The sequence below is a fragment of the Octopus bimaculoides genome, chromosome 2 (assembly GCF_001194135.2).
Source record: "Octopus bimaculoides isolate UCB-OBI-ISO-001 chromosome 2, ASM119413v2, whole genome shotgun sequence".
NCBI classification, from domain to species: Eukaryota; Metazoa; Mollusca; class Cephalopoda; order Octopoda; family Octopodidae; genus Octopus; species Octopus bimaculoides.
This window is the reverse complement of record NC_068982.1, coordinates 155,561,184-155,588,533: the sequence shown is the minus strand read 5'-3', so window position 1 is coordinate 155,588,533 and position 27,350 is coordinate 155,561,184. Positions and strand designations below refer to the sequence as shown.

Here is a 27,350-nt window from a genome sequence, read left to right as displayed (position 1 = left end):
AAAAAAAAAAAAAAACGAAGAGAAAAGACATCGTTTGAAAAAAAAAAAGGCGGATCATCATGGCTTGAATGCTCGTGATCCTAGGTTTTCTCCATCAAGACTGGTCTTTAGCTAAACAATACACTTTAAGATATTGCAGAAGTTCTCAAGTTTGTTTTAGCTATCACGGCTAAGGCCATAGAGCACCGCCTGATTTGTATATCAAGAAACACTTAAAACATAACGTGGCATATATTTACCGGAACTTGATATTCACTGGGAGATTCAGTAACAAGCATTGCTTCTTTAATCGAATACCTAATTGATGTCTAAGTCTTTTACAAATAATCAATAATATTGCATAAAACTAAAACCCCTTTTTCATACACTGAATTCCTACTCTTTGATTACGTGCAGCCCTCTTCCACAGATTTGGTTTTACCTGGGAGCTGAAATCGAGCAGCTGACACTAAAATCTAGTGTTTTCTTGTAAAGTATCCTATATTTGAATATTTATAATAAATCTACCTTCTCAATTGAATCGATGCATTCTCTGTCCCTTTAGATCGACCTGAAACCCTCCACCCCCACCCTGCTCCAGTTCAATCGATCCATTGATTTGTTTAATACTCATGTTTTAACCTGCCGAATGTCTTCTCTTCGTAGTTCTCAACTAACAATTTCGTGTTTGTGTGTTTTCTGTAGAACCTTATTGTTTTCACCTCGCGCTGCATATTTCCACTTTAGAAAGACTTTCTACTTTAAATACCTACCATTTCACTATAGGTAGATATAATTGGTTATACAAAGACACTACAGCAGAAGCATCCTTCTGGTGCTGGAAAGATTCTCCTATAGTTGTAAATACTCTCAGTAAATGAAGATTTTTATCACCCGACACGCGCGTATATAAACTCATGTACACACACACATACATGTACACGTTGCTATCTTATAATTTCAGCAATGATTTAGATAGCGGAATACATCCACGCTTTCTTTCTCGGATTTCTTTCTTTACATTTCAAAGGTTCTTATTGTTTTTAACGAATGGGGTATAATATTGTAGAAATAAGGGTTATCAATTTTTCCACCGGGTGTGGATCTATATATTAACCGAAATAAGTGCGCATGAGACATACCTTATTTTAAAGGGTCTTAATGATGTAATTGAAGTAAATGGGTTCGATCAGAAACCAAAACCTAGTCGCTGAGTGGCTGACCAATTCTCACTCGAAACTTGTTTCTGCTACGTTGTTTCTATAACAGCAATTTTCAACCATTTTCGATCCTCTGCATGACTGCATAGAGTGAGAATGCTTTTAGATGTTACGACACAACCACCAATTTTGAAAATGTAAATAGTGGTTATTAAAATTGTTTTAACCCAGTGATGAGTGCATGCATTGCACATTGCCACAAAGGAAAACTCATGCCGGCGTGGTACATTAAAAACAATCCAGATTTCTATATATCAGGGCATTTCCGACATATTTCAAAAAGACTCGCTGCACACTTGCGCCATACTTGCCAGAACACAGATGTGGCGACACTGGTTGAAAAACATTTGGTAATGCTAAACTATCTCTCATGCTTTGACCGTTGGTTGGTAGCCATGCATTTTCATAATCACACCAAAGTGAACTCTTTAAATATGAGAAGAAAAGATACACACCCTCCACAACGAACACTTGTATTTATATTGAAAAGAGTTATGTGTGTGTGTATGTGTACGAGTTTAGCCAGTTTGTGGCATATTCAAATTGTGATGGTTTGAATAACTCGCTAGTTCCACCATTGGCGAAGTTACAGTCAGCGAAATTAAATATTAGGCTCTGCACATGCATTGAGTCCTTTATTCAGCTGATGACCATCGTATATAGTTAAAAACACTATTTTAACACACAATATTTGTTGACCATTGGGTCTATCTCACATTCGAAATTATACCGTTTTATTTATAGTCTAAGGAACCTACAAACTATATGTTGTATTATTTTGTATCTGATTTGCAAAATGAAGTGTTTAGAAAAATAAATTGATGTCCATGAGAGAAAAATGAGCAGAAACAAGAAAGAACGCATACTGCCTAACTTCGAATAATGGCTGAATGAGATTCTTTCATGGAATCTTGTCTTCTCGCCGTTCCCAAATTGTTTCAATAAGTTTCAAATCGAAGTCAGATAAAAATGATTGTGTAAAGGGTCTCAAACAAAAATAAAAGCAATTGATTGCAAAATATTAAATACCATTGAAAATTTAGAAGTCTTTATTTTTGTTGTCAACGAAGCGATAGAACCCGCAACAACAGCAGAATTAAGGACTTGGTTTCCAGCGAAATAATCCACTTCAGTTGCATCCCAGGCTAGACTGTGTCCTCCACTCCAAGGACATAAATCATATAATCTAGCCTTTTGCCAGCAGTACAAGACAAACCAATTGGTTTCTGAACACGGAATATTAAGACAAAAGCATGTTTCATTATCCTATTGATGTTCGAGTGTCTCAGAAATCTACCGGCGTTTTTAAGCTGCAGAAGTCATGTAAAATAAAGTAAATTATTATTATTATTCTAAATTGTATTTTATTTTGAATTAGATAAGATGTAAGGAAGTGCAGTCAAGTTAATTGAATACTAAATTTAAGATTAATATTTAATCAGTTTTTATCGTTGTGTGTGTACGAATGTGAATAAAACCGAATGAAAGAAGATAATCCGGAATTCGAACTCTAGCACAATCTAGTTTTTAAACGACAACCTTAGCGAAATAAGGGAGGAAACTTGTACGTTGAATAATAGTAATTTCGTGAAGTTGAGTTTTTATATTTTCTCCCTGTCATCACTGATTTAACATTATGTTATAAAAATTATTTCTATTTATTATTCATAGGCTAGATTCACCTTTTTTATCGAATCTACAACCGGTCTTATGGTTCTGAAAAGGTCATCAGTTTTATTTTCAATATAACATTCCGTGTGAAATAAAACACGAGCAGTATAAATATTGATTCGTAAGCAGTTTTTCTCGTTCTATGAGACGGAAATACTTAATAAATTAAACCCGGTGATTTTCTGCGTAAAATATTTAGAGAACACACATACACACAAGTTTATATATTTTTATCTTTTACTTGTTTGTCATTTAACTGCGGCCATGCTGGGGCACCGCATTGAAGGGTTTTTAGTCGAACAAATCGACCCCAGGACTTATTTTTTAACGCTTAGGACTTATTCTATCAGTCACTTTTGCCAAACCTTTAAGTTAGGGGGATATAAACACACCAACACCAGTTGTCAAGCGGTAGTGGGAGACAAGCACAGACAGAAAGACACATTGGTATATATATATATATACATACATACACACACTCACACATACACACGATGGGCTTCTTTTAGTTTTCATCTACCAAATCCACTCACAAGGCTTTGGTTGGTCTGAGGTTATAGTAGAAGACACTTGCCCAAGGGGCCACGCAGGTTCGGACGGTATTTGAGGACATATTTATGATTTTGAAAAGATGCTTATATAATAACAGAAAAGAACTGTATTTTTATAAAAAAAATAAAATAAACATAGTGCTAAATTATGAACTTATTAAGTTCATAATTTAGCACTATGTTTATTTTATCTCAATAAAACCATTGTAAGCATCAATAACTGCTTCTACACGGAGTTGAAATCATTCACAAATTCGGATGAAGTGGTCCTGGTTCGTATTGGACTTAACTCGAGCTATGACGGCTTTCAAAGAATCTTTGGTATTCATTGACATTTTTCTCAATGATGCTCCATACATAGTAGTTGAGTGGATTGAGATCTGGAGAATTAGGAGGACGAATGTTGGGAGTGTTGTGATCATGCAAGTTGAGCCTTGTGTGAGGATGCAGAATCTTGTTGAAAGACATAAAGCCTTCCATTGCATACACTGTTGATCTAAGGCTTAACAACTTTATCCGGAACCTCAATATATGCAGCAACCTTCACTCTAAGGCCTTGTGGAAAAAGTGAGGAGGCATCACATGTCCTTCATTGCTAACAACACCCAAAACCATGACATTTGCAGGAAATTTTGTGTGCATTACTCTTGGAACCTCAGAAGGGTCTGCACATGGCCGTCTGTCATTTTCTCTGTTAGTTTTCTGGTCCTGGTCAAAGTTTTTCTCATCTGAGAAAAACCAAATTACACCATCTTCGGATGGATTTTAAAGTTTATTCAAAAGTCTTTTGGATCTGATTAAATGATTTTTTTTTGTTTTTTCTGACATGAATTGACCTCTCCTCAACACGTAAGATTTGTATCTGATGTTTTCATTCACATTTCTGATTGTTTCTTCTGACAAGGAATTTTTTTGCAGTTGACTTCATTGATTTTCATGGATTGTCTTCAATGTTTTGCTTAGCTTCCTGAATAAATTCAGTTGTCCTGATAGAACCAGAGCGTTTGGAATATTTTTTATGTTTTGATACAGGCAATATGATTCCATCTTCTTTCTCTCTCACACCGAATCTTGTGGACAAAGATCTTGCAACTTTCAGAACTGAGAAATTTCTAAATCACCATGCTTAGCCTTCAAAGCCACAATCACAGCATGTCTTTTCATTTCATTAGTGAGCATAGGGCCTGTCATTGTTATTTGCTGAAATAGAAGTTTAATAAAAATTAGTCAGATAAAATAATGACTAAAAATGCATGTGTCCCCAAATACCATCCACACCCTGTTCACACACACACACACACAATGGGCTTTACTCAATGTGCTGCACAGTGGGACTGAACCCGAGACCATGTGGTTGGGAAGCAAGCTTCTTAACCACACAGCTACACCTGTAAACAAAAAAAGGAATGTAACACAATTAATACAATGTGAGCCAATAGCATCAATTTATTTATTCATGTATTGCTGTTCCCAATTTTTTTTCTTTTATTTTTGACTGGTCACCCATATTCTCTGGAATATTGTATTGTCTGTCAAGTGTGACGTTAACTTAGATCAGCTTGTCTCAACTTGTTACATATTAGCCAATTTCTAGATTGTCTCGGATAATTCCAATTAGATATAAACTTTGAATCATTACGCAAAGAATCTGTTTCTAACCTACACTATCAATGTGACACAGGATGGACCTTTTCAGATGATGTAGGACTGTTAGGCTAGTGTTGGTAAGATACAAGAATTGGGTCATTTCTCTAGATTCTGTATATAAAAAATATTACACACACCTGGCATCTAACCAATGCTATTGTGTGTGTGTGTGTGGGGGGGGTTTCGAAGCTGTGTACTTACTATTATGAGTTTCTTGCTGGAAGCAATTGTCTAGTGAACACACTCAATTACTTTAATATTGCGTGCTCTTTCTTTGTTCAAGGCCAAATAAGGCTACTACTATTAATAATAATAAATGTATACACACACACACACATATATATTAATGCATCTATGTTTTTGTTTAGTCTTTTACTGGTTTGTTATATTGCAGCTATCTTGAAACACTGCCTTCAAGTGTTTTAGCTAGTTATACTGATGCCAGTACTAAGTCTGGAACTTATTTTATTGACTTAAGAAGACTGGAAGGTAAAGTTGACGTGGGCAAGATTTGAACTCAGAGCGTACAAGGATGTAACTAAATACCACAATTTTTTTCTGTCTGATGTTCTACTGATTCTTCCATCCATCCATCTGGCAATTTATGAGTCCAGTGATTCTTGGCCCCTTCCTGTCGATTATAGTTCTTTACTCCAAAAAAAAATTAGTTTATGACTGGTTGTCTGTAGAAACTTCTGTGTACTGGTGACTTAACTGATGTAACTGAGCCTGTTGAAGAATTAAGGGAGGAATAGCAGATATGGTAGAAATGCCTAGATCTAAGGAGCCATAAAGTAAACCTACAAAAAATAAAAATTTTAGTTTGGAAATGGCTAAGCTCAGTATGAAGAAAAGAACTAATTGAAAACTGTACCTTGTACCCAATGTAAACTATAGCTGCACAAAAGATACAGTAGTATCACAGGTAGGCTGAGCAGGTGCACAAGAAGAGTGGTTAGCTGAATATGGATGCATGGAAACAGTTAAAGGAACTATTACTTTTAGCAACAAGTGAAGGGTAAAGTGCAAGACAGTTATGTATGAATTAAAGTATTGCATAGTTATGAAATGTGGTCATTAAATAGAGAGGATGCATAGGGGCTAGAAGGAAATGAAACAAGTATACTTTGCTAGGTATGTCATGTTATTGTGCATGAATGAAAGAGCACAAATCAGATGAGAAAAACAAAAGGTATAAGAAGAATCAGATATTGTGTTTAAAAAAATTGCATTGGTACAAATATATGATGTACATGGAGTGTAGCAATTGGGTAAAGAAGTGTCAAGTGTTTCAAGTGGAATGAATCTGTGGAAGAGTAAGACCTGAGATGTGAAGGCTGATCAGGAGGCTGAAACTTGTCGAGGTGATGAGACCACAACATGTAGCAACGTACATGGATTGGATGATATATGGTTACTGTTCCTACACATCCATTATCTCTTGTTAGTATTGTGGTATTAAATTAGATTTAACTTTCAGTGTATGCCTCTGCTAAGCAATAACCAGAAACCCCTCATTACACATACATGTGAGAACACTTCTTTGTAATTATTAACACTTTTGTGGAAATTTTTTTTCTGAATGTGTGTTTCAGTTTAGCATTCTGCTGTGGAAGCAAGACTAAAAGCATGACATACATAAGAACAAAAGATTGTTGGGTTTTTTTTTCTGTTATTGTGTCTATCAGATGATGAAGGATTGCAACAAGTGCTGAGATTTTGTGAAACCTATCCAAACCATACCAGCATGGAAAAATTAATGTTAAAATGATAACTGATAATGACTATTACATACTGACACTACATACAAACTTGCTTGGTGAAGGCATGGCTTTGTGGTTTAGAAGTTCACTTTTTATATTGTCTGCTATAACCTTGGATTGATTAATGCTTTGTGAATAAAATTTAGTTGAAGGAAAACACTGTGGAAGCCTATTTTGCTTTTGTGTATCAACAAAATTTACAGATAACTTAGAACGAAAACACTTTGTGGTATTTATTCTACCTGTATTTCACAGGGACTTCTTTATGCCTATTGGAATCCTATGACCAAGAAAGTATTATTTACAACTGCATGACCTTTTAATCATACAGAAAGACTTTTCTACCATTATGGTCTTGCAGTTTACATTTGTGACAAATTCCTATCCCTTGTGCATTGACTCTTGAAAATCCTTATGAATTTTCTTTATTACTTTCCTTCATCTCAAAATTGCTTTGTCATAAACTCTGTCTCCACAAGTATTGATTCTACACTTTCTCTCCATCCATCAGTCAATATATTTGATCTTAATGTTCATCATTTAGATTGGCTTAAGCATTCTCCAGGTACTGATACTGCAGGCAACAGGATCTTCAATTTTGCTATTTCCCAGGGATTAACTCAAGCAGTTAACTTCCCTGCTCACTTCCTTGATTGTGATGATCAGGTTCCAACTTTGCTCAATCTTTTTTCTGTCCTCCATTCCTACTTTATACAAGACTTCCTCTCTTTATTCAGTAATTCTGATCATGGTATTGCATGGCTGATTATTTCTCTTAGCATGGAGTTGCCTCCGGAGTCCTCTTTTCATAGAACGATGTTCAGCTAGGAGAGGAGTGAGTAGGACAGCTTAAGAGAATCTCCAGCAGAGATGCACCATAGAATGAAGTGTTTGAAATTAATGGTGAAGAGTGTATATCTGAGTTTGCCTCATAGATTCTAGCTGGCATTGAGTCCTTTGTTCTACCTTGCTAATTCTAATATGAAGCCTTACTCTATTCCTTGGTTCTCTCATGCATGTGCAGCAGCTCCTGCTCTCAGGAATCACTTCTTCCACATCCATCTGCTGGAGAAAACTAATGAGAATGAACCAAATTTTTGCACTGCTTGCAATAAATGCAAGATAGTCATTGAGGCTGCAAAGTCTCATTACATCCAGTGACACCTATGACCATCTTTCCTCTCCAAAACTTGGATGATGGGACTTCTGGAGAATCTGCAACAATGTTCTTCACAAGGGTATATCATCTGTTCCTCCTCTTTTTCATGGGCCAAAGTTCTTGAAATTTGAGGGAGAAGGCTACTGTTTACTACTTCAGATAACACAGACCATCCTCTATCTGAATTTGATGTAATGACTCCTAACAGCCTTACCTCCTTGCATATAACAACTAAAATGATTGCAACTGTGATTGTGAAACTGGATCCATTGAAGATTATCATCTGGTCCAGATGGTATATTGGTGGTTTTGTAGTGATGCAGTGCTGAACTGAATCCTTTTCTTTCAAAGTTGTTCAACAAATTTTTGTATGAGTTTTGCTTTCTGTCTTGCTGGAAATCTTTGTTATTCTGCTATTTAAGAATAATGGGGCTAGGTTTGGTCCACACAATTATTGTCCTATAAGTCTTCTTCCTGTAATTAGTAAGTTCTTTGAATCTATTACTTTGGTCAGGCATCTTAATTCTTCTATTCTTTTTTCTGGTTTTTCAGTATGATTTTCATGCATTTAAGTCTACTGCTAATGTTCCCACTATCATATCTGAATGTTTCTATCATTCCCTTAAATTTTCTGGTGGGGCTAGGGCCATTGCTCTTGATATCTCAAAGGCTTTTTACCGAGTGTGGCACACTGGGCTGATTCACAAGCTCAGAAACTATGGTCTGTCTGACTCTCTTCTTACCATCGTCATTTCTTTCCATTGCTAAATCAATCTAGTCTTTGATGGTTGGCAGTGAAAGTTATATATTCTTAATACTGGACTGTTTCAAGGCTCTGTACTCGGTCCTATTTTTTCCCTCCTTTTCATTAATGACCTTCCAGATTATACTATTTCTAAACCTCTTGTGACAAAATTAGCAGCCTTTAGCAAACTGCTTTTCTTGAGGATGATCTTTGCACAGTTAAAAGGTGGGGTATTGATTGGCTGGTTACTTTTAATGCTGGCAAGACAGAGTCTTTGTCAGTTTTTATTGCCAGCCATTCATTCCTTCCATTGCTATGGGCTGGGTTGATCTTTAAGAAAGTTATAGTATCCAATTTCTTGGTTTGACTTTGATTTGAGCTCTCTTTTGGAACAAATATGTTCAGTTCATTGCTCTGTTGGCTGCAAAGAGGGTTGGATCTCTCTTTTGTGCTCATAAATTTTTTTAATGCCTAAGAGTATCTTGTATCTCTATTAGGCCACCATTCAACCTTGCATTGAATATTTCTGTCATCTTTGGGCTGGTACTCCTTTAGAGTGTCGTAATTTGTTTTATTGAATTCAGAATTGAGTTGTTAACACAATGGGTCCTCTTCTTTCTATTAGCTTGGAATCTTTGGCTCATCATTGAAATGTATCTTCATTGTATCTTTTCTATAAGTATTTCCATGCATTGCTCTGATGACCTCTCTGGTATAGTACCCTCTGTCAAGACCTTTAAATGTGTCTCCTCATCTCAAGCACATCCTTTCTCTGTCGAGCTTCTTGTTAGTCATTAGTCTTTTTATGACATCACAAATATGGCTAATTATTCATTTAGGCCAATTAGGCATTATTTCAACCAATTTGCTGACTATTCAAATTATCATATTTTGCTGACTATTCAAATTATCATATCTTCTCTGTCTATAGTCATTAACCTATAAAAGTTCAAATAAAGCATCAAACTGCATTGATGTCTTCAGTGGAAGATCTACAAAAGTCATAGGTGTTGTCCTTTCTTCTACCAACTATTTTATACATTTACACACATACACACACACGTGTATATGTATATATGTATTTGTTTTTATATCCATTTTCCTTTGCTCGGGCTAGGTGAATGTATATCATCGAAGCATAGTTTTGCACTTGCATGCTCTTTTTGTCACTAAACCTAACTTGTTTTTCATGTCTTTGAAAGTACAAAGCTGGAGGATGATGTGTTGAAAGGGAAATGACAATGAATTCCAACAATTGTAACAACGCACACAGTAGGTAAACATTCACACACACACACATCTTTGTACAGTTTCTTGTCTACCAAATTCACTCAAGGCTGTGGTTAGCCCAAGTTTACAGTAGAAGACACTTGAGGGACTGCAGTAATTATTTTAATTAATTAAAATTAAGTCTTGCTGAGTGAATAGTTGCATGGTTAAGAATTTTCATTTGCTGTCATGATCTCAAGTTTAACATTATTGTATAGTATTTTGGACAAGTGACTTCTACCAAAGTCTTGTGAGTGAAATTGGACAGACAGAAATTGTGCAAGTCCATTGGATTGGATGTACCTGTAATTCAAAGGTTAAGCCATCTAACACTAAGTTTGTCTGAGATTGTGTTTAGAGTATGAAATATAGAAGAAAACTGCAAATATTTTGAGATCTGACTTCACCATTTCTCCCCACATCTTTGACCTTATATCATGTTTATCTTCCTTTCTTAGCATATTTTACTTTTCTACCAAGCACTTAATGTCTATCCATACCAGTGCAACAATCATCATCCATCATTTTGAATCCGGGCTTTGTCCTCGTTAACAGGGGTGGCCGGATCTATTTCAATGCCATAGCAACCGCCCTCACATTCAACAATCTCTCTAGCATATATCAGCTAATGTTAAGGATTATTGGATTAAAGAGTTATTATTTACTTCAGTCTGTTAACATTGATTAATGTTTATTTTGTATTTTTATTCTTATTTCCAGTTGAAAAGTGAAGATGATAAGTTGAAAGTTAAAAAGAAGCAAACCACAATAAAAGGTCAAAAGTAAGTTACATCATTTTGATATTTAATTTTTTATCTTTAAAGTGGTATGTTAGTGGTTCCCAACCTTTTCACTAACAAACACCGCCTTTATTTAAATGAATTTTCCCATGGTCACAGGTTTGGTTGTGTGGTTTAGAAGTTCTCTTTGCAACCACATGGTTTTGTGTTTTTTTTACTGTGTGGTACCTTGAGCAATTGTCTTCTACTGCCTGACTGGCCCTCGTGCAGGTGACACGTAATAGCACCCACTACACTCTCGGAGTGGTTGGCGTTAGGAAGGGCATCCAGCTGTAGAAACTCTGCCAAATTAGATTGGAGCCTGGTGTTGCCATCCTGTTTCACCAGTCCTCAGTCAAATCGTCCAACCCATGCCAGCATGGAAAGCGGACATTAAACGATGATGATGATGATGATGTAGCCTCAGCCTTGTAATTGGGTATGGTGGGTGGAAGCTGTGTGGAAGGAAGCCTACTGTATGTGTATGTGTGCATGCACTTGAACCATTTTGTTTGTTCACCTGCTGATTGATATGTTTATATCCTTCTAACTTAGCAATTTGGCAAAAGGAGACTAAATGCAATAAGTACCAGACTTAAAAATAAGTATTGGGGGTCGATGCCCCAGCATGGATGCAGTTCAGTGACTAAAACAAGTAACAAAAATTAAAAAATAGACCACAGGCTTTTGAAAAACATCTCTATTCAACAAATGTTGAACTTAGCTTCATAGACTCCTACCATTCTCTTTGTGTTACATAAGTATCCACAGATCCCAGGATAGGAGCTGCTGCTATAAATTATTGAGTAGAAAATACATGGTTTTGAGCAGCTGTAATTTTCTGAAAATCTTTTGACATTTTTAGACTATGTATTCTGAAAAAAGTTAAGTTCATCATATTTTAGACACTCTTTTCTGACTTTCTTTCTCTAACTCAACCCCTTTCAGTTTCTCTCTTTTATTCAATATCTCCTTCAACAAATTTAACTTTTTGGGACAATTTAGAGTATCATCAAGTGCAGAGTTTTATTAATCATTGGTTCAAGAGGAAATCACTAGAGCAAAGAAAATTGGTAATAAGTATTAACAATTTGGTTTAGAATTAGATGTTGGTATATTTAATATATATATATTCCATAAATCAAACCTAATGTAATGAACACAGAAAAGGTGTAATGGGATCACAGGCAGACTAACAGAAAATAAGCTACAAATGTATTGAAGCATTATGTTCTATAGGCATACCAGAAATAAGGCATTAAATTTATTTCTTCTTGGGCTTCACAGAGGCAATGTGGAAAATGCTGGTGTCACGTAACTAGCACCTGTGCTGGTGGCATGTAAAAAGCACTTTCCAAATACTGGGCTGCACAGAGGCTATGACAAATGATGCGCTTGAGAAGACTCATCAAGCCAAGTGAAATCGTAGTTGTGGCAGATATTGGTGTCATGCAAGCTGACACCCGTGCCAGTGACACATAAAAAGCACCCATTACACTCTTGGAGTGGTTTGCATTAGGAAGGACATCTAGTTGTAGAAACCATGCCAAATCAGACTGGAGTTTGGTGCAGCCCCTCAGCTTACCAGCCCTGGTCAAACCATCCAACCCATGCCACAGCATGGACAATGGACATTAAATGATGATTAATACATCATCATTAAATGTCCATTGCCCATGCTGGGTTGGATGGTTTGACCAGGGCTGGTGAGCTGAGGGGCTGCACCAGACTCCAGTCTGATTTGGCATGGTTTCTACAACTGGATGCCCTTCCTAATGCCAATCACTCCGATAGTGTAATGGGTGCTTTTATATGATGCCGGTATCTGCCATGACTACAATTTCACTTGATTTGATGGGTCTTCTTCTCAAGCACAGCATATTGTTGAAGGTCTTGGTCATTTGTTATTGCCTCTTTGAAGCTCAACACTTGAAAGGTGCTTTTTACGTGTTATGCAACACCAGCAATGGCCACATTACTTCTGCGAGGCCCAACACTCCAAAGGTGCTCTTATGTGGCACCAGCACTAGTGCCAGTAACATGACAGCAGCACTGGCCATGACTATGTAAAAGCAGTGTAGTAGAAGAGCTATTTAGGTAGTCAGTCTAACACTTGAACGGGGGCAAATTGGTGAAGTCATTAGAGCATTAGATAAACCACTTTATGGTATTTGTTCCAACTCTTTGCAGTCTGAGTTCAAATCCCACCAAAGTTGATTTTGCTTTTCATCACTTTGTTGGGGGGTCAAAAAAGTGTCAATCTAGAGCATGGATTGGTGGAACTATTAGAATTGTGGATGTTTTCTGATATCTGCACTGGCTGTTTGCATTCTGGCCGCAATGTCTGTGATGGCACTGGTAGTTTTGAGAAGGGAGACTGACATAAACTGCTCCACTGTTAGTCTTACACACCCAAAAATAGCATCCTTTGGCCTGTGCATGTATAGTCGTCCTCAAAATTATTCATACCCTTGTTAATTTTTGTGATGAAATGAATGCACTTTGTCAAGTCTGTTTGAGTTATATGTGACCAACAAGTGAAAGAATAGCAACAATATACAATTTAAGAAATTCTTCACCTCAGGAGTATTTTATTTGTGGATTTTCAAAAAATGCCATGTTCAAAATTATTCATAACCTAGGTTTACTCAGGCCAATAGCATAGCCTTTGTTTTTTATGATCACTTTTAGATGATTCTTGTACATGTCCACAAGCTTCCTGCATATCTCCTGTGGGATGATGGCCCACTCTTCCTTGGTGAAAGCCTCGAGCTGGATCAGATTGGTCAGTTTCCTAGCCATCACTCTAGTCTCGCCACAAATTCTTGATTGGATTCAGGTTAGGACTCTGACTTGTCCATTCTAGGACATTGACATCATTGTCCTTGAACCATTTCTTTACTACTTTGATGGTATGTTTCGGATCATTGTCCTGCTAGTACTTCCAGTTGTGGCCGAGTTAGTTTCTCAGTGGATTCCGTCACGTTTTTATCAAGGATCCTGATGCAATCCTCTTTTCTCATGATTCCTTGAACTTTGACAAGCTTCTTTGTGCCACTGGAAGAGAAGCATCCCCATAACATTATGTTTCCACCACTATGCTTGACGGTGGGCACAGTGTTCTTCAGCTTGTATGCTTTTCCTTTCTTGCTCCAGACATATTCAGCATCCATGTGACCAACTTCATCTCATCAGGCTACATGGTTGACCAAAAGCTGGGATCATGCTTCAGATGACCTCTAGCAAAGGCCAGGCAAGCCTCCAGGTGTTTCTTCCTGAGCAGTAGCGTCTTCTGAGGCCCATGTCCATGGAGACCTCCTCTACGCAAAACTCGTTCAATGGTGAACCGTGACACCTTCATCCTTGCCTGGTCAAGTGTTTCAATTAGGGCCTTGATTGTGGTCTGGGGGTTGTTGTTGACCTCGTGGCAGATTTTCCTGGCGAGTTTGGGAGACACCTTACGCTTCCTGCTACACCTACTGAGGGTTTTAACAGTGTTGAACCTCTTGTGCTTGTTGATTATGCTCTGGACAGTTGCTACAGGGACATCATACTGTATGTATGTATGTATGCATGCATTACACGATTAAATTATTAAGAAATGTGAATGAAAAGGAATTGTAGTGATGTTGAACTTTATTCCAAAAGTAATACATAGGCAATAATGTAACTTTAGACTTTTGCATTAAATGTTCAAAATGTTGCCCATTTTTGTTACTGCAAACACACCATTACTGAGAAAGAGAATGGCACATCTTTATGTAGCTTGAGTGTGATTTCTTCTAAAGTTGCTGTAATTCGATTCTGGAGGTTATTTAGGTTGGACACACAAACAGCATATATTTTATGTTTTATCAGGCACAAATAAAGAAAAATCAGAGAGATTGAAATCTAGCCAGCTATGCCTTATTTTCCACATTGTCAGAGTTTTGTTGTTCAGTGATTCCTTTATGGTGACTGTCTAATTGAGACCAAGCTTCATCTTGTCAAAATGAAAGTATCTTGATTATTAAATGTTGGCCACAGGTGGTCTGAAAGCATTGAGATATAACTTTGAGCTGTTTTATTGGCCAATTAAGTGTAGCAGCTTCATATTTTGCCAACATTTGGTCATAAAATTGCACTTATCAACCAAAATTGTCCTTGTTTAGGTAGTGGACTGAACAAGGAGTAAAATAGTATAGTTTTAGTTCCATGAGAATGACGATGTTTAACTGATGTCAAGTTTATGGGAGTTACAGTGACTTGGAAATTCTTTATAATAGTTGATACAACATACTGCCTGAACATTCTGTGTGTTTGCTGTCTGAGACAGATCCACTCTATTCAAACATGGTGGTCATTTTGCTGATACATGGCGGGGTTGTAGTTTCGAATCTTTTTTGCTAAGCACATTGAATTGATACAGGATATCTTCATAAATGCCCTCCATTAGCTGTAATTAGGAATTTCCCTCCATTATTTGTCATTAGGAATCAAAAACAAACTTGTTGCACATACATACACACATACACAGACATGCAATGAAAATATAGCAATATGATTGGTTAAGCATATGACATGATTATCATATTTCTTTGTAATTAGCTAATTATATATTTATATCTTGTTTTTCTAATAACTACTTCAGATATAAAACTTAGATGTTTGCTTTCGAACCAGGTTTTGGGTTCACTCCCCCTGCATGGCATGTTGGGAAGTGTCTTCTACTATAGCCTTGAGTCAACGAAAGCCTTGTGAGTGGATTTAGTAAATGAGAACTTAAAGAAGACCCTCATATAAATGTGTGTGTGTCTGAGTGAATATGTGAATGCTTTATGTCTCCTTGTTTCGACATTGTGATAGTTGTAATTGAGTGAACTACTTTTTCCCACATTAATTATTTGAGGCAGAACTACTCATTGATAAATCTGATACTCTTAATATTGTAGTATATACAAAAGAAAATATACAACATACTAAATAATAAAGTTAATGGCTACTTATCACCATCATCTTTGTTTTGATATCCACTTTTCTATGCTTGCATGAGTTGGACAGAATTTTGTCAAGGTGGATTTTCTACATCTGGATGCCCTTCCTGTTGCCAACCCATACTTATTTCTAACTAGGGTAATATTTCCCCATGGCCTACTATTGAAATATATTTATAATGAAACGTTCCACTTATTTACTTTTCCTACATAGTAACATCTAATTATTCAGTATATTTTTAAAGACAGTAAAAAAAAAGAAAGAAAAAAAAATGCAATAAATTAAAAAAGCATATATATTTTGTTTAGCAGTTTTTAAAAAAAATTTATTACTAGCTAGCAAATTAATTTTTTCAAATAATTCTTGTTAAATCATAATAGTTGAACATCAAATACTGAACTATTAGCTAATGAAAATTGAATCCAGATCCTCTTAGGCAAAATAAGTTTCTCTTTTAACCACATGAGGTAACCACACCTGCTTTTACCATTAAACAGTAGGAAAAGGTTGCATGAATATGTGAGCCAGATGGGCAAAAAACAAAAATATTTGTTTTTTGTTTATTTTTATGGTAATTTTTATACTTATTTTTACATTAAAAAAACACAAAATCTAAGTACCACAAAATATTCACTTTCCTTTGCATCCAATATAAGCATAAATTCATTTGAGATTTCTGCATTGTTGTTGTCAAACAAATGTACGAATGGAGAAAAATCAGTGCATTTTTCCATCCAGAGCTAGTTGAAGTATCACTTTCTTTGCTATTAGGCTATCGTCATCATCTATTTCATCTGATGATGAAGGAAACTCAGAAAAAACTTCTATATTGGATGAAAAATCTGTGACTTGATTTCTTTCTTTGATAAGGGCTGTTTATATTCAGGAGCACTTGACAAAGACACTTGGGCATCAGTTGATGATGTCTATATTCAGGTAGAATTTTTAAAACAGTGATGATGTCTGCTATTTTCTAATGAAACATCATTTGAGGATGTCTGCTGTTTGAGGGTTAAAGCTGAAGCAAAGAATTGAATTTACAGATGTATTCAACACATCTATAGACTTGTCAGCAAGAAAGCTTCTGTATAGTCACTCAACTTGCTAGAGAAAGCAGCCAAATCTTTACCAAATTACACCCTAAATATCCTTAAAAGGTCAGGGCAGTCATAGCTGAAATGTTTTTGGTCTGCTCAATTAAGGTTGATTTGGGGTTAAACAACAATGTACCTAATTGATTGATCTGTTAGTATAATAGCCAAATTTCCCTCAACAGACTCTCAATTGCTTTGAAAACGAACATCTCTGTAAATGTAAATTCCTGGCCAATATTTTTGTCTGCTATTTCCAAGGTTGCTATCCACCAATAACTCATGTAAAATTGAAGTAGAATGTAACAACTGACTATTAACCTTAATTTTATTTGTATTTTCTTTCTTTAGGAATTATATTTTATTTCTTTATTGTTTACAGGAATATTTACTACCAAATTGACTTGTCATCTGGTATCGAACCTGGGAAGACTGCAGTTGTAGAATTGGAAGAGATATACACACATGCTTTGCAAGCTTATCCTTCTCAAATAGCACAATCTGAGAAACAGTATGTTGTGTTCAGTACCAACCTCTATTTGTTCTCACCATATCGAGTGATTAGTCAATCAGCCGTTGTCACTTGTGCTTCCTCCAATATTGAGTTCTACACTAAAAAGAAGCCTGTTTCTCAAGCTGAAACTAGTATCAACTATGGACCTTACCCCAACAAAGAACCTTTTACTGCGGTATATATGTATCTACTTTTGATATTCTTTAACCATTCTATGCTTTTTTGTCCTCCACTCTTTACCATACTTGTATAGCTAGTGTGGCTCTACATATTTAAATATTTGCATATAAATTGTTTGAACCAGTTATATTTTAGGTTTTCACAGTTGAATGTTTTCCTAAAACCAGTTATAGGAAGAGTGTGTAGAGCCTGTTTTTACTTCTGCCAGATGAAGCTTCTCTCTTTCTTATATAGGCACATGTTGTTTTTTTAGCCTCAGACCAGTTTTAATTGAATAACTGTATTCCATTTGAGACCATCCAGGTTTTTTTCCAAATGTGTTATGTCTAGAACTACGTTATTCATTGTGTCCTTCCTTAAAATAGTTGAGATAAAGTTGGCTGCTATTTCTAGAACAACCATGCAGAGGTTTACTTGTTTGTTTGAGCAATGGATGCTGTATACTGAGTGACATATTGCCATATGATAAAGTGTGTATATCTTGATATATAAAGAAGTGTATAGAAAATTTTAGAAATTTTAAAGACTATACAACTTGCATTTCGATGTTGACGAAAAGTGTGTATTTAATATGTTAATGATATGTGTTGTTTCTCACACAATAATTATCATCTGATGACCACTTTATGATCTATTTTGTTTTCTGCAGGAAGAGCTGAAAGTCCATTTTGAAAATAACAGTCCATTCTTGACTGTAACCTACATGGAACGTGTTATTGAAATTTCACACTGGGGCAATATTGCAGTGGAAGAACATTTTCAAGTAGCTCATTCTGGAGCCACACTGAAAGGGCCATTCTCTCGTTATGATTATCAACGAAACCAAGATGGTGTCTCCTCTATCAAATCTTTCAAAGTAAACAACATTACACAAATCTTATTTTATCTAATACTTTTTCTCCTGTAATTACTGGTTTAAATTAACACCTCATGTTTCATGGACTAATTGAGAGGTGTTCCAAATAGATATTTAATATCTTTATGAATGAAATCCATATAAAACCATGAACCCAGCTAATTAGTGAAGGTAATCAGCATTGTTGATGTATAATTGTAGCTAATGATATATTTATGATTGAAGTAAACAAACTGATAGTAGCAAAATGTCTTAGATTATTACTAAAACATTTAGGAAGGGCATCCAGCCATAGAAATCATGCCAAGGCAGACAGCAGGGATTGGTGCAGTTTTCTGACTTGCCAGCCCCATCCAACCCATGCCAGAATGGAAAACAGACATTAAATAATGATGATGATGATGATGATATTGATTGGGATTTGTGTATCCTTTCAAGGATACACATGTACATATGTCTCTATCAGTCTGACATAATTTTGACTTAAAGTAATCTTATCCTGTGTATCACATGTAATATGCAGGATATATTTCCCTGGCCTCCATGCATCATATACTACACACATTCCCAATTTTTTTGTCAACCACCAGAGTAACTTGGGACATAGGAAAGTTTTATATTAATCGGAACGTATGAAGCAACTGCTAACTAAAAGTCTGAAAAGAAATATGGATGTTTAGGACAAACTTATGAAAATAATTTGGACAGGTAAAGGGTTAAAATGAAAAATTATCATATAATTTTTGCACTTTTCTGACAAAATAAGTTTAAGAAAAGGTAGTAGTGGTATTGATTCTTCACATGACTGTTACCATTCGGTTATAGTAAAGAAAGAAGTAAATGTGAAAATAATGAAATAATTGGTATTTGATTAAAAAGTTAAGATGGAATTTAGTGGTTTCTTATTGATTTAAAAACTTTGATAGGACAAGCATTATAAATAAAGTAAGTTTGGAAAAGTCATCAACATATTCTGCTAATCCGAAAGTTTTGTCACGATTCTTAAATTGATAATTTCTCAATTTGTATTTTCTGCAAGTTTTGTTATAGGATTGATTCATTTCTTAATTGTAATTCACCAGGATCAGTTTTCTTTTAAACATCATTAAAGGAGTCCATTACGAATACATTAACTTCTCATCTAGATAATGGACGAATAGAAAAAGACAGATTTTGGAAATAAGAAAATTCATATTCTAATTCTGATTAGGAATTGTTTTATTAATGTGTTTTGTAATATGTCACACTCTGCAAAATGTAAACGTGTGAGTGTGTAGTTGTGCATTACCATCAGATGAAGTCATCTTTTACCTATTTCTCTGTTTGGGCTTTAACCCTTCAGCATTTAAACTGGCCATATCCGGTCAAAATCTTCTTTTTTTTATGTTCAAACTGGCCAGATCCAGCCTCTCCTACCTACTGTATAATGTTAGTCTAAGAAACATACAGTCACATTACTGAAATCGCAAAAGCTACAAGAAAATGCTAGATAAATTCAAAACAATGTAGATAAATAAGTGTTACATTTCATAGAATAATCTCAATGCTAAAGGGTTAAGTATGAAGTTACATGCATACTAGACATGGACGAATTCTAAAGTTGTGTAAAGTAATCCTGAGACCAATCTAAAATGTACTTATATATATATATATTCTGTTGTATCTGGGGAGAGTCATTTTCTTATTGTACCTTAAAATTTAACACACTCACCGTTAAAATTTCCACTTATTTCTTATTTTTATTTTCCTAAAATTTTTGTTGCGTCTTGCAACCTTTTCAATAGTCTTGACTATTTTTATTCTTTTTTTACTTCTAGACTATTCTACCAGCTGCTGCCAGAGATGTCTATTACCGTGATGAAATTGGAAACATTTCTACTAGTCATTTGAAGGAAATGGACGATTCTGTTGAATTAGAACTCCGTCCTAGGTTTCCACTCTTTGGTGGTTGGAAGACCCAGTATTACATTGGCTACAATGTACCCAGTTATGAATATCTTTACAATAAAGGTAGACCATTCACTACTGACATTGCTGGGGGTGGGGATTAAAAATGCTGTGTTTATACAACTTAATTCATCAAGATGTAGATATTACAGCTTTCGTTTACAAAATAAGTGCTCTTTGTAATAGCTTGTTAAGATGGCTTCACAGTATTTTTGTTTCTAGAACTGTATCTTTAAGAGGTAGGACACCTTTTGTAGGTCCTCCTAGATAAGGGAAGGTTGGTACAGGTTAACTTTGAACGTAGGAAATTGGAGTAGAGTTAATTCTTCGATGAGGTAGTTCTATATTCAACATGAGGTAGATCACTCCAATAGATTTTATAAGAAACTAGGTCGTACCACTCTGTCTTCTGCTTAACATGTATCTGCAAGAATTGTTGACATTTGGCTCTCCAAGACATTTCTGATCAAGCAGACCTCTGACCAGAAAGCATTCCATCTCATCCTTTTCAGAGTACCTAAGACTACATTATCCAATGTGTCCTTTTTATTTTTAAGATGTTGGGATGGGGTTGGATTTGTGGGAATTTTCAGCAGGTCAAGCAACCTTGGAGACGCTTCACTTATTGGCTCATTTGTCTGCAGAAGTTGTCTTCACTGGTTGTTTTAAAGGTACATGAAGACAAAGCTAAAAGGTGGTTGTAGGGAGATGTAATGGTTGGAAGGAAGAAGTAGACAATACTTAAAATGACATGGTGAGCTGTCAGAAACGTTAGCATGCCGGGCAAAATGCTTAGTGGCATTCCGTCTGTCTTTACATTCTGAGTTCAAATTCCACCAAGATCGACTTTGCTTTTCATGTTTCAGGGTTGATAAATTAAGTACCAGTTGCGTACTAGGGTCGATCTAATTGGCTGGCCCTCTCCCCCCAAAATTTCGGGCCTTGTGCCTAGAGTAGAAAAGAATATTTAAAATGACATGAAATGGAAGATACTGAGGATCGGAGACAAGTGAGTGAAGTGAGGTTTGGTGAGAGTGATGTAATAGTGATGATTCAAGAAGCAGAGAATACAGGTTGTTCATTTAAGTAGTATTGTAGGGTCTGTGGGTGTGAGAGAGAGTAGATTTTCGTCTCAGTGAATATCCTCTTTATTTAAGATCCATCTTCTGTGCTAGCAGGGATTGGATGGACCAACAGAATCCAGTGAGTCAGAGGACTGTGCCAAACACTTGTGTCTGCTTTGGCATGGTTTCTATGGCTGGATGCCCTTCCTAATACCAACCACTTTACAGAGTATTCTGGGTGCTTTTTTTTTGTGTGAATTCAGTACTAATGTGGTTGCTGTATAACTCACATGGCTAAAAGCCCCCTCAACTAAGTGGGAGACTTGTAGAAAAGAGGAAGCTTTGTGCTGAGAGTTGAGAGGCTAAAGTTGATGTGGAGGAGATAAATGGCTACCCTGCCATATAAGGGTGAGTGGGAGTAGTTGGAAAGATAGATGAAGATGGTGATGATGAAATGTCAGTGCATATCTCAAAGTACAAGATGAATTGAAGAGAGACAAGGAACAGAAGATTGAGGAAGGTGAGTGGGAAGAGAGTGACAGGTGGTTGGTATTGTAGGGAGAGGTGAATGATGAACAAGGTGGGAGCTGTGGCTGATAGAAATATGAGTTGAAGGAGAAGGAGAGATACAATGACAGATATGGAGGTCTGGAAACTAATTGTCCAATGTCTTTATTGTGCAGGAGACAAGTATTTGTTGAAGATGCGTCTTATGGATCATGTATTTGACGACCAAATTGTTGATCATTTGACAGTGAAGATAATCCTACCAGAAGGCTCCAAGTAAATACACTTTTTTTTTGTTAACTATCTTATGTTTTTCATAAACTGTAGCCAATATGAGCACCATATGTTCATCAATATTAGCATCAGGAATGCAAATATTGTATAAGGCCTAATCTAAATAGCCAGTCAAGTTAGTAAAACAATCTCAAATTAAAGGAATTACGTTTGTTAGTCTATTATTGTATTTTGTTTTATTGTTTAGCACTAGATGTGCTAGGGTGGAGGCGCAATGGCCCAGTGGTTAGGGCAGCGGACTCGCGGTCATAGGATCGCGGTTTCGATTCCCAGACCGGGCGTTGTGAGTGTTTATTGAGCAAAAACACCTAAAAGCTCCACGAGGCTCCGGCAGGGGATGGTGGCGAACCCTGCTGTACTCTTTCACCACAACTTTCTCTCACTCTTACTTCCTGTTTCTGTTGTACCTGTATTTCAAAGGGCCAGCCTTGTCACACTGTGTCACGCTGAATCTCCCCGAGAACTACGTTAAGGGTACACGTGTCTGTGGAGTGCTCAGCCACTTGCACTTTAATTTCACGAGCAGGCTGTTCCGTTGATCGGATCAACTGGAACCCTCGACGTCATAAGCGACGGAGTGCCAACAAACAAGATGTGCTAGGGTAATGTGATATGGTAACCAACATCTTGGTAAATTGACTGATTTAATTATAGTCGTTTCACTTCAGTTAAAAGCATAACTACTCTATAACTTCATTTCCTCTACATAAGATTCTATGATAAATATTATATTCTAATTGGATGTAATTATACCATCACTATAGGACATGTGTGAAGGAATCTAGGCTTGGGATTGTTAGGTTGTGGGACTGGGTGACATGTGTCTTTGAGCAAGGCACTTCATTCTACATTGCTTCAGTACATTCAGATGAAAATGAGTACCAGGGATTAACCCTGTGACATACTGTACTCTCAATGAGAATCCCTGTACTCTCAGCCTTTAAGGTCTTGAAAACTTGGATAAGCTCCTGCCTCATGAACCTGTAGGCTTCAGACAGACTTTAGGATATCTGTGATATTGATACAGTTATATCCTCATCATATATTTACTATACTGTATACTGGTAGTGTTATATCCATTTACATGACTTTTTTAGTGTGCGATACACTTGTACAGTTATAGCATCAACATAGGAAATCTACTGTATTCTATACTAGTACAGTTTTATCTTTATTATAGGATAATGTATGAATTCAGTTATGCTGATATGCTTTATACTGTATAGTTTTGCAGTTACTTTCTATACCCTGGTATACTTTGTATACCAGAGTACAAAAATAAAATACTTTGTTAATTTTTGTGTTCATTTTACCATGCTAGTGTGGGTTAGAAGTATATATTATTGAGCCAGATGCTTTCCCTGTCATTAACTCTTACCTGTTTTTCAAATAAGAAATGTCCTATTTCACATGTCTTTGAAGTTGAAAAGCTAGCAAATGACTTGGTGATAGGAGAAATAACATCATTGCTTGAAGCTGAGTGATTTCCAAAGAAGTGCAAATGTAAACAAACAAAAACAAACACACATGCGTGCATACAACACTTTATACATGCATATATGACAGGCCTGTTTCAGCTTTCATTTAGCAAATCCCGGTGACTACTGACCGAGACCTTTGGAAATGTGCTGTGCGTGAGAAGACCCGGCAAGCCAAGTGAGATCGTTGCCAGTGCCCCTGGACTGGCTCTTGTGCGGGTTGCACATAAGATGTACCATCCTGAGCGTGACCGTTGCCAGTACCGCCTGACTGGCCTTGTAGGGTTTTCGAGCAAGATCGTTGCCAGTGCCCCTGGACTGGCTCTTGTGCGGGTGGCACATAAAAGACACCATTTCGAGCGTGGCCGTTTTCGTGCGGGTGACATGTAAAAGCACCCACTACACTCTGAGTGGTTGGCGTTAGGAAGGGCATCCAGCTATAGAAACTCTGCCAAATTAGATTGGAGCCTGGTGTAGCCATCCGGTTGCACCAGTCCTCAGTCAAATCGTCCAACCCATGCTAGCATGGAAAGCGGACGTTAAACGATGATGATGATGATGATGATTTATGAGGTTTTGCTTGTTGTTTGTGCAAAGTGCTGTTCAATGAGACTGAAACTGAAACCACATGGCTGGGAAGAAAACTTCTTAATGACACAGCCATGCATGCACCTAGTAAGTGTGAATATCCTCCCCCAACTTTTATGTAAGTATGTATGTATGTATGTAAATGATGTGATAAAATATTGATTTGCACAAAAAGCTCAGATGGTTGCAAAGGTCTGTTATTAATGTTGTCTGCACTTGTTTAAAGTAGAAATAAATTATAATACACAGAATTACTCAATCCATTTTGTTTTTTGTGTGCTGACTATGAAATACTTAAATGTTAAAGTACAGTGGTTTTTTTCATTGTTGATATTTTCATATTTTCAATGTTGATATTCTCGTTAGAAACATCAAGCTAAAGGCTCCTTTTGAAGTTGTTCATGGTAAAAGACAGTTGCATTTTACTTACTTGGATACAATTGGCAGACCTGTTATAGTATTACACAAGAGCAATTTGGTGGAACAGCATATTCAAGATTTTGAAGTAAGTCTTCTGAAATACATTTTACACTTCTATAGAAACTTGCATTAATCTCATCAACCAGAACAGTTAATCCAAATAATACTAAAATTATAATTTTTCAAATGATAACCTGCTTGTTAAAGATGAAAAAATATAGTAGATAAGAACTCTTGGTTTAGAAATCAAGGTTTCTGGTTTAAATCCAGTTGAGGACCATGTAACACGTCCAGGAATAAGACACCTGATGATGATTAGGGATCAAACTGATCAAAATATAATAGACATAAATTGGCTGATTTTTGACCTGACATTTGGAGTTTGGACAGCCTCTGTTGGTGATCTGCTATTTATGGTGAAATCACTTGATACAATAGTGCTATCCGCCTGTGCTGATGAGAATCTCATCAGCCAATATAGTAGTCTGCTTTTTAGCATTTGTCATCTACACAAGGTTATTTCTCGAAACATTTGCCGCATTCTAAGGTGTTATAACCAACTCATCCAATTTAGGTTGGATCCCCCATGATATATCAATACCATTAAGTTTTTTTAAATATTTGCTCTTTTATAGTGTACAGAGAGTTATTCAAGTTATTGTAGGATAAATTTTAGTATGTATATGCAAAATAAATGTTGATATTCTGACATAAGTACATGGCCACACATTTGGAGGAGGGTATAGTTGAGCAAATCAACTTTATAACCTCAATGGTGTTTAATTTCATCAACAACTGATGAATGACAGGCTAAGATGACCGTGGTAGGATTTGAACTTAGAGCATGAAGCAATGTAACCAACTACTGAAAGCATTTGGGCTAATGTTCTAACAATACTGCCAATCCATAAAAATACTAAGTGACCAATAGTTCTATTTATTTTATTGGTAGTTTGTAGTAGAGGTCACTAATTAAACTGTAAAATAGGTTCAAGAACCAAATTTATCTCTTCTTGCAATCACTTTAAGAAAGACATAAAATCATATTTTCGTAAGTTTTCTGTTAAATCTGAAAATTTGAATTGAATGAATTAGTATTTAATTTCTAAATGTAGTAATTTGATGTCATTATTTTTGTTTATATTTCAGCTGGGCTATAGCTTCCAGAAGTTCTTATTATTACAAGAGCCACTGCTTGTGGTTGGTGCTTTTTATCTGCTCTTCCTTGTTGTTATTATCTATGTCCGTTTAGATTTCTCCATTACAAAGGTCAGTATATTATTATTAACACATTTTATTTTGTAATTGTTTTAACTGTTTGAATAGTTTATTCATATTTTTTGTGGTTTAATCAGAGAAAGAAGGGTAACACTTAGGACATTTTCCTGTTTGCATTGACATTGAGACAAGGAAAAACAATCATGTGTCATGGGTTTTGTTTTCTTCATCTCTGCCCATGATATTTCACTGATAATAATTGGATTTTCTGATCCCTGAATGCTGATATGTGAATTAACCATTAGGCCTTTTGACATTGTATGTGTATGTATATGTGTGTGTCTCACCTTGTCTTGACATGTGATGATTGTAAATAAGTGTCACCATCATACAAGCAATGTTGTTCATTTCCCCGTCTTCCATGAAAAACATGTCTAGCCATGGAACCATATTACCATATGTGGAGAAACAGGTGAGGGTTGGCAACAGGAATGGCATCCAGTTGTAGAAAATCTGCTTCAATAAATTTCATGTGTCCCATTGCAAGCATGGCAAAAATAAGTGTATGATGATGAAAGTATTGATGTGTTTGTCCATGCACACACACACACACATATTCCACTCCTCTTAGGTATTCATTTCTCACCAAGTCCTAACTCACGTTTCCTCCAAAAATGGAATGGACTGCCATTAAAATGTTGGTTGCAGACTGCTTGCAGAGAACTGCACCAACTGGGTATTTATTCTTGAAACAGCTGTAAGAGACATTCTGCACCTTCCTTCTCTTTCAGTTTTAAGGATTAACCTGTGATGAACTCCCTTAACCTCATATTTAATATCAATACTATGAACTTACCTCATAACTATTCCTGGTATATACAAACATACATCACAACTATTATGAACATTTCTGAATGGAACTGTTACCAATCCCTTGTGATTTAAACTCCTTAACCCTTTCGTTACTAACCCGGCTGTAGCCGGGTGAAAAATTTTTTGGTTCATAAGACTAACCGGCCGAGCGTACCCATTGTTATTTAAATGTATATTTGAACCCAAATCTCGTTAGTACATTCGTTAAAACACCTGATTTCACTTTTCAAACAGTTGAGTTATTGTCTCCGACATTGTTTGGGGTGATATTTGAACTCAGTGAATTTTGGAAGATTTTTTCTCCACATTTTTTGCGGCGTTAATTTTTTTCAACTTTGAAGATGGAGAGGAGTTTCATGCTATCAAGCAGTGATTCCGAATTTGAAGGTTTTTCAACAGAAGATATGGAGATATCGTAGAAAAGAATGAATGAGCTACAAAAGCACGTGGTGAACGATAATGAATTGGATATTTCTGTATCCGAAACTGAAAGCAGCGACGGCGACAGCGAGGATGATTTTACACCAGAAAAAGATTTTAAAAATATTTTTATTAACAATTTT

General features: G+C 36.2%; 1 protein-coding gene across 1 annotated transcript in view; it reads left to right on the top strand.

Annotated features, from left to right (window-relative positions):
- Window positions 1-27,350, top strand: part of LOC106877058 (dolichyl-diphosphooligosaccharide--protein glycosyltransferase subunit 1) — a 30,654-nt gene that overhangs the window by 774 nt on the left and 2,530 nt on the right. Inside the window, exons 2-8 of the mRNA XM_014925848.2 lie at window positions 10,725-10,786; window positions 17,231-17,537; window positions 18,192-18,398; window positions 20,216-20,408; window positions 22,093-22,192; window positions 24,643-24,781; window positions 25,846-25,965. Of these exons, the coding sequence (XP_014781334.1) occupies window positions 10,725-10,786; window positions 17,231-17,537; window positions 18,192-18,398; window positions 20,216-20,408; window positions 22,093-22,192; window positions 24,643-24,781; window positions 25,846-25,965 (1,128 nt within the window). The remainder of the gene's footprint in view (window positions 1-10,724; window positions 10,787-17,230; window positions 17,538-18,191; window positions 18,399-20,215; window positions 20,409-22,092; window positions 22,193-24,642; window positions 24,782-25,845; window positions 25,966-27,350) is intronic.